At 42.9% G+C, this 8651-nt stretch overlaps 1 protein-coding gene across 2 annotated transcripts in view; it reads right to left on the bottom strand.

Moving 5' to 3' along the window:
* The window catches only part of fbn1 (fibrillin 1), a 190866-nt gene extending 183305 nt beyond the window's left edge, over window positions 1-7561 (bottom strand). Inside the window, exons 1-3 of one of the 2 annotated variants that reach the window (XM_037539934.1) lie at window positions 7231-7561; window positions 6802-7047; window positions 3560-3642 (exon numbers count right to left, since the gene is read on the bottom strand). In XM_037539934.1, the coding sequence (XP_037395831.1) occupies window positions 3560-3642; window positions 6802-6929 (211 nt within the window). In that variant the 5' untranslated portion in view covers window positions 6930-7047; window positions 7231-7561. The remainder of the gene's footprint in view (window positions 1-3559; window positions 3643-6801; window positions 7048-7230) is intronic. The other variant, XM_037539933.1, reaches the window with a different exon arrangement.
* Window positions 7562-8651: the final 1090 nt, after the last annotated feature.

Raw genomic sequence — 8651 nt, forward strand, 5'->3', positions numbered from 1 at the left:
TGATTTATCAGTCTACTCAGACTTTAGCAGAGCTCAGTAACGCTGAGATTAATAACTGATCACATTGATTTATCAGTCTACTCAGACTTTAGCAGAGCTCAGTAACACTGAGATTAATAACCGATCACATTGATTTATCAGTCTACTCAGACTTTAGCAGAGCTCAGTAACACTGAGATTAATAACCGATCACATTGATTTATCAGTCTACTCAGGCTTTAGCAGAGCTCAGTAACGCTGAGATTAATAACCGATCACATTGATTTATCAGTCTACTCAGGCTTTAGCAGAGCTCAGTAACGCTGAGATTAATAACCGATCACATTGATTTATCAGTCTACTCAGACTTTAGCAGAGCTCAGTAACGCTGAGATTAATAACTGATCACATTGATTTATCAGTCTACTCAGACTTTAGCAGAGCTCAGTAGCGCTGAGATTAATAACCGATCACATTGATTTATCAGTCTACTCAGGCTTTAGCAGAGCTCAGTAACACTGTGATTAATAACTGATCACATTGATTTATCAGTCTACTCAGGCTTTAGCAGAGCTCAGTAACACTGAGATTAATAACTGATCACATTGATTTATCAGTCTACTCAGGCTTTAGCAGAGCTCAGTAACGCTGAGATTAATAACTGATCACATTGATTTATCAGTCTACTCAGACTTTAGCAGAGCTCAGTAACACTGAGATTAATAACCGATCACATTGATTTATCAGTCTACTCAGGCTTTAGCAGAGCTCAGTAACGCTGAGATTAATAACTGATCACATTGATTTATCAGTCTACTCAGGCTTTAGCAGAGCTCAGTAACGCTGAGATTAATAACTGATCACATTGATTTATCAATCTACTCAGGCTTTAGCAGAGCTCAGTAACGCTGAGATTAATAACTGATCACATTGATTTATCAGTCTACTCAGGCTTTAGCAGAGCTCAGTAACGCTGAGATTAATAACCGATCACATTGATTTATCAGTCTACTCAGACTTTAGTAGAGCTCAGTAACACTGAGATTAATAACCGATCACATTGATTTATCAGTCTACTCAGGCTTTAGCAGAGCTCAGTAACGCTGAGATTAATAACTGATCACATTGATTTATCAGTCTACTCAGGCTTTAGCAGAGCTCAGTAACGCTGAGATTAATAACCGATCACATTGATTTATCAGTTTACTCAGACTTTAGCAGAGCTCAGTAACTCTGAGATTAATAACTGATCACATTGATTTATCAGTCTACTCAGGCTTTAGCAGAGCTCAGTAACACTGAGATTAGTAACTGATCACATTGATTTATCAGTCTACTCAGGCTTTAGCAGAGCTCAGTAACGCTGAGATTAATAACTGATCACATTGATTTATCAGTCTACTCAGGCTTTAGCAGAGCTCAGTAACGCTGAGATTAATAACCGATCACATTGATTTATCAGTCTACTCAGGCTTTAGCAGAGCTCAGTAACGCTGAGATTAATAACTGATCACATTGATTTATCAGTCTACTCAGGCTTTAGCAGAGCTCAGTAACGCTGAGATTAATAACCGATCACATTGATTTATCAGTTTACTCAGACTTTAGCAGAGCTCAGTAACTCTGAGATTAATAACTGATCACATTGATTTATCAGTCTACTCAGGCTTTAGCAGAGCTCAGTAACACTGAGATTAATAACTGATCACAGTGATTTATCAGTCTACTCAGACTTTAGCAGAGCTCAGTAACGCTGAGATTAATAACCGATCACATTGATTTATCAGTCTACTCAGACTTTAGCAGAGCTCAGTAACGCTGAGATTAATAACCGATCACATTGATTTATCAGTCTACTCAGGCTTTAGCAGAGCTCAGTAACACTGAGATTAATAACCGATCACATTGATTTATCAGTCTACTCAGGCTTTAGCAGAGCTCAGTAACGCTGAGATTAATAACTGATCACATTGATTTATCAGTCTACTCAGGCTTTAGCAGAGCTCAGTAACACTGTGATTAATAACTGATCACATTGATTTATCAGTCTACTCAGGCTTTAGCAGAGCTCAGTAACACCGAGATTAATAACCGATCACATTGATTTATCAGTCTACTCAGGCTTTAGCAGAGCTCAGTAACGCTGAGATTAATAACCGATCACATTGATTTATCAGTCTACTCAGGCTTTAGCAGAGCTCAGTAGCGCTGAGATTAATAACCGATCACATTGATTTATCAGTCTACTCAGGCTTTAGCAGAGCTCAGTAACACTGTGATTAATAACTGATCACATTGATTTATCAGTCTACTCAGGCTTTAGCAGAGCTCAGTAACACTGAGATTAATAACTGATCACATTGATTTATCAGTCTACTCAGGCTTTAGCAGAGCTCAGTAACGCTGAGATTAATAACCGATCACATTGATTTATCAGTCTACTCAGACTTTAGCAGAGCTCAGTAACACTGAGATTAATAACTGATCACATTGATTTATCAGTCTACTCAGGCTTTAGCAGAGCTCAGTAACACTGAGATTAATAACCGATCACATTGATTTATCAGTCTACTCAGACTTTAGCAGAGCTCAGTAACACTGAGATTAATAACTGATCACATTGATTTATCAGTCTACTCAGGCTTTAGCAGAGCTCAGTAACACTGAGATTAATAACTGATCACATTGATTTATCAGTCTACTCAGGCTTTAGCAGAGCTCAGTAACGCTGAGATTAATAACCGATCACATTGATTTATCAGTCTACTCAGACTTTAGCAGAGCTCAGTAACACTGAGATTAATAACTGATCACATTGATTTATCAGTCTACTCAGGCTTTAGCAGAGCTCAGTAACGCTGAGATTAATAACCGATCACATTAATTTATCAGTCTACTCAGGCTTTAGCAGAGCTCAGTAACGCTGAGATTAATAACCGATCACATTGATTTATCAGTCTACTCAGGCTTTAGCAGAGCTCAGTAACGCTGAGATTAATAACCGATCACATTAATTTATCAGTCTACTCAGGCTTTAGCAGAGCTCAGTAACGCTGAGATTAATAACCGATCACATTGATTTATCAGTCTACTCAGGTTTTATTTCCAATACTTGTAATCTGTTCCATCTCAGCCATGATCATGATTCCTGGCGTGGAGGCTGCTGTGAAGAGCACAGGAAAGTGAGCGAGACTGGCTGGAACTGTCCAGTCAATCAGCTGTGATGTGGAGCATGACCCCCACTTCCTCAGTTTCAACTGCTAAACAATATCATCACCTCTGCTAAAAGCAGGCTGCCGGCCAGCGCACATTCACAGAACACAAAGCCCACAGACAGCCTTCCTGAGGAACGCAGCTAGAACAGCTCCCTATTCACTGCTAGAGGAAAAAACAGCAGTACAGATGATGGACCACACCAAGAGCTGAGCTCAATCTGCCCGTGTTAGGCTGGCATCAGAGGAGTGTTAAAGCAGAGGAGGGTCAACCGCCCTGGGCAGCACACGTGCCAGGCTGTAGACGTTTACGCTGTGGTGTAAAGCGAGCTGGTCTTTAGGAGCTCCAGTAAAGGTCTAAAACTTACGGACGATGCACTGATTGCCACCAGTCAATGTCTTCCAGCCAGGGCAGCAGTAGGTTTGATGTCGTGAGCCACACACATTGGGTCTAGAGGAGAGGGGACAGTAAACACGGGTCATTTAGGAAACGCACCATCACTTTCACACCACTTTCACCATTTGGTCTCCCAGTGGCCCCTGATTTCCCGTATATTTTTAAGCATAAACTGAATATCCATTTATTCAGTCTGGGTTTTTATCGAGTGTTGATGTTAGTATTTACCCTTATTTGTTATCATTAGTATCTATTGTGATTTGTAATGCTGATCAGTTTTATTTCATTCCTTTTTGCCTCATCATTGCTTGTAATATCTTGAATTCTCCTATTGACTCATTATTACTGTTGTCTTATTGAACGTAAAAGTCTCCAAATCCATTGTAATGCTGTACGTTCTGTCAATTGCTTGTAAACCACTTTGAACTTCAATTTGACTCGTTTGAATGGTACTACATGAATTGTCTGATTAATTGCTTCATTGATTGATTGATTGATTGATTATTATTTGGAATGTGTTTTCATTAGTAACCTTTTCTTCGAAAAATATTACTCTGTTCTAAAGACACACTGACAACTGCTTCGTCATTTAAGAGGTCCACATTACTCTTCAAACTGTAGATGAACTGTCTCAGACTGTGTTCTCCAGTCCTGGTCCTGGAGATCTACCTTCCTGCAGAGTCTAGTACCAAACACAGTTTGCCTCACCTGCTCAAGCTAATCAGTCTCTTCCCAAGTCCCTGATTGGCTGGATCAGATGTATTAGAGTTCAGTAAGGGGGTGGGGCAGATCATTGGATACAGGCTGGATCTAAACTCTACCTAAGTTAGCTCTCTAGGACCAGGGTTGGAGATTACTGGTTTAAGACCTTCTAGTAAGGTCTAGTCCACATGTTCATGGGTATTTTTTTAAATGTTGGGTGCGGTGGGGGTGGTGTTGATGTTCTTGTTGCTCAGTGGTCTGCTGGACCCACCACATTATTGTTTTTTTAAATCAATACAGTCATAACAATTTATGTGAAACTACCAGATGTTTAAAATATCGCAAGTGTCCAGCGTGGGGTTCATTTAGCAGCTGTAGCCAGTCAGCAGCCTGTCTATGTTGTTCACCCTCACACACACAGACACCCACACACACTAACAGCAGGCCTTGTAGGAGGAGAACAGAGTGAATTCCTTGCGGGTTCAGCCCAAAACTACATGTGTAATATAAATGTGTAGGGAGTGTACAGTGTGAAGATACAGCAGTGACCTCCATACCATTCTGATCCCTCTGTTCTTCATTATAGTGTAAGAGGTACATGTTGATATGTAAACATATACCAAGTCCTGTTAGTGATGTTAAAACCAGCACCATTTCAACTGCGTCAGCTCTTGCACTAAAGTACTAAGCTAAACAAAACAGACAGCAGCTCAAAATCTGACAGTACCAACCACCCCTGTCTACACGACAACGCTGAAAACTGAGTTTCCAAATTTCCTCAGCCTGGCAGGAGTTTTGCGAAAGGTCTGTGTTCAGTGACCAGTTCAGCCAGGACCACTTTGTTCAAGAAAAAAATTAGTTTCCATTTGCAGACGTTACATTTGGTGGTACGGCTCTGTTCTGGGACCTGTCGATGTGCACATGTGGTAAGCCTAAAGCAGGGAGAGCCGCAGGATGACCCCCAAAATGACCACAGCCGGTAAACGGGCTGGCAGAAGATTGCGAAAAAGGCTTGCGGAAGAAGCGACGAGAATGAGCAGCTAAAGCAGCCTAAATAAGCTCCCGGTCGAATTTAGCCAATCGTATGCACAGCAGGCGATTCGTCGAGCCCTCAGCTCCTTGAGATTAACAGCTGGTGACTTGAGATTAGGGTCTGAGGGACCTCATGTCTGGACGAAAGGCCAAAACGCATAGAAAAAGCTTTGTTATAAAAAATCCCCATGTATGTATGAACAAGAATTAAGTTCATCACGTAGATATGAAGCAACAGAAAAACGGTATCTTCCATATTTAGAAAGGACACAGACAAAAAAATCTGCTCTGTCTTCTTCTGCAGCCCTCCCTATGGTCAGTTTACAAAACTCAGACATAGTTGTTTAGATTTTGAGGTTAGAGCCCAGATCCTAAACCAGGACTTCTGCTTGATTCTGTATTAAAAGAGACTCCAGAAGGTGGCTCAGAAATATAAAACATAAAAAGACTTTTTCTTTTCTTCGATTTTTACATCTACATTCATTGCTTTTGAGCAGGAGATTAAGAAAGCCATCAACACCGTGGCTAAACGACTCTGTGCTGATTCGTCTGCATGTACTTGATTGAGAATCAGAGTAAAAGAAGTCAAGTGGGACTTTAAGAGTCAGTCCAGCGCTTGGACCCCTGTATCGCTCCTCATACCAGAGCGTACGAATGTGGGCCAGCGGCGGGTGGGAGACAACCCCCTCCACCCCATCCTGCCTCCACCACGTCTCCGTGTGAAAGGAAATAGGCCCACATAAACGTATCTCCCGACTGTTTAGTCCTGCTGCTTTTGCAAGCGCGACTTATAATAACGTAAAGTCCTTGAACCAGAGGAACCGCTACAACAAGAGCTCACAAGCAAGATGAATTAATCATCCTGGTGGTCACATCACGGTAACAATCGCAAGCAGTGAGAAAGAGCACACAGCACCGAATACAATGCAGCTGATTAACTACATGCAATGAAACTTTCTGAAGAGTAGAGTAGCATCGCTGCAGAACTGGGAGAAAGATCAGAAAGTTAATAGCTTGATCACTAACCTAATACAAATTATTAGGGCTGGGCAATATGACAATATATATTGTTATTGTAATGAATTGGCACAATACAATGGGCTTTTCTGATCGCATTGTGTATCGTCAGTGCTTGACCAACTGACCAACTGCATATTTCATTATAAAGATATCAAAATGAGTCCCGTTTGACTGGTTTTAGTGCCAGATATTGAATACCGCTCGCAGTTTCCACAGTATATTATTTAATGTAAGCTTTATTCTCGGTTCCAAGCATCGCAACATTAATACACAAATAATTCTGTCACCCTGCTCATTCTGTCTACCAAAATCACTGCATGCAACCATGGCACTTTTCATGCAGCAGGTCAGTGTTAGTGTAGACCAGCATTCCTCCCTGCTGAATTAACTCTGTCCTGGCTCAGAAATGCTGCAGGTGCTCGGTTAACGCTCTGAGATGTTAACAGGTGATGGAGTTACCCTTTAAGCGCGTCCCCGCCCCGGCGCTTGGACCTGCTGACCCTCTGCTCTGCAGGTTTGTCCGTCTTGGTGTCTCCACACACGAGACACAGCGCTGTGAGACCCACAGCCAACTTCAGCAGCCACATTCTGCCTTGCTGCTCCTCTCCAAACGCAGCTGATCCACTTTAGAAAAACTTGGTCTGAGAGCGCAGAACCTCTGGGCTAGACGCAGCTCCCGTCTGCTGAGGCCAGTCCGGGACGGATCTGGAGGACAAGTAACGGGAATAAAAGTTTTCAAGAGGTCAAAAATGCAGTTTTTGAGCAAAAAAAAAAAATAGTTGAAGAAAAGGAAAAAGGCCAAGGACGGCTGCCCACTGCAAAAAAGCACAACAGACTGAACGCAGCAGGAGCAACTTCAGCTCTGCATGAAGTTCCAGCTCTGCTTACCAAATGTCCTGAAACAAAGTCACATCAGGCAGAGTTGTGCACAGTTAAAGAGCAGTTGAGAGAGTCACTGTACCTTTCCTGGACCCTGGAGTGTGTGTGTGTGTGTGTGTGTATGTGTGTATGTGTGTGTGTGTGTGTGTGTGTGTGTTGTGTGTGTGTGTGTGTGTGTGTGTGTGTGTGTGTGTGTCCTCCGGATTGAGCAGAAGAGTTAGAGCTGCTTTCCTCTGGAGCTGAGTGTGTGTGTGAGCATGGTGGAGCAGCACAGTGCTGAAGCTCAAAGCTCAAAGCCTCTGGGCCATTCTGCAGGGCGAGACGAGCTGCTGCTTTTTCTCTCCACTTTCTCTCTCTCTCTCTCTCTCTCTCTCTTCTCTGGACTCTCCTCCTTCCCTCACTCCCTCCCTCCCTCCCTCATGCTCTCGCGAGAGGCAGAGTGCTGCGGAAACAATGCACTCGTACAGCGCAACTTTCCCCTCCACACACTCATCCACACAGTTCAAACTCTGTCGAACACAATTAGACTTGGGAATGAAACCGTGATGGTTTTGGATCGAGAGGGTGAGCTGGTGAAACTTGCGCATGCTGTAAGATCACAGGGGCAGGAACCTGGCTGCTAAACCCGTGAAGCCTTAGGCTGGTTTCCATGATGAAACTTTCATGAAACTAGTTGCAGGTTGCAAGCTTGAGCATCATTTACGAGCAACTGGACACCTTGAAAACAAAGCAAAGCAATGAACCCCTTAAGATCCCAGGCTTATTACATACCGAGGCTTATTATTAGTCTATTAATAGTAGTAATAGTAGTAATAGTAGTAATAGTAGTGTTAGCCCTTAGCACCAACAAGAATTCTGCTGTTGTTATGAGATCAAGGAGCCCTAAAAAGGTGCTACACAAACATACACTATATTTCCAAAAGTATTCGGTCGTCTACCTTCACACGCATATGAACTAGAGTTAATCCATAGGGTTTAATATGATGTCGGCCCACCCTTTGCAGCTATAACAGCTTCAGCTCTTCTGGGAAGGCTTTCCACATCCACGCTCTAATTCATCCCAAAGGTGTTCTATGGGGTTGAGGTCAGGACTCTGTGCAGGCCAGTCAAGTTCTTCCACACCAAACTGGCTCGTCCACGTCTTTATGGACCTGCTTTGTGCACTGGTGGGCAGTCATGTTGGAGCAGGAAGGGGCCGTCCCCAAACTGTTCCCACAAAGTTGGGAGCATGAAATTGTCCAAAATCTCTTGGTGCTGAAGCTTTAAGAGCTCCTTTCACTGGAACTAAGGGGCCGAGCCCAACTCCTGAAAAACACCCCCACACCATGATCCCCCCTCCACCAAACTTTACACTCGGCACAATGCAGTCAGACAAGTACCGTCTCCTGGCAACCACCAAACCCAGACTCGTCCATCCGATTTCCAGATGG

This window comes from Pygocentrus nattereri, chromosome 7 (genome assembly GCF_015220715.1).
Source record: "Pygocentrus nattereri isolate fPygNat1 chromosome 7, fPygNat1.pri, whole genome shotgun sequence".
NCBI classification, from domain to species: Eukaryota; Metazoa; Chordata; class Actinopteri; order Characiformes; family Serrasalmidae; genus Pygocentrus; species Pygocentrus nattereri.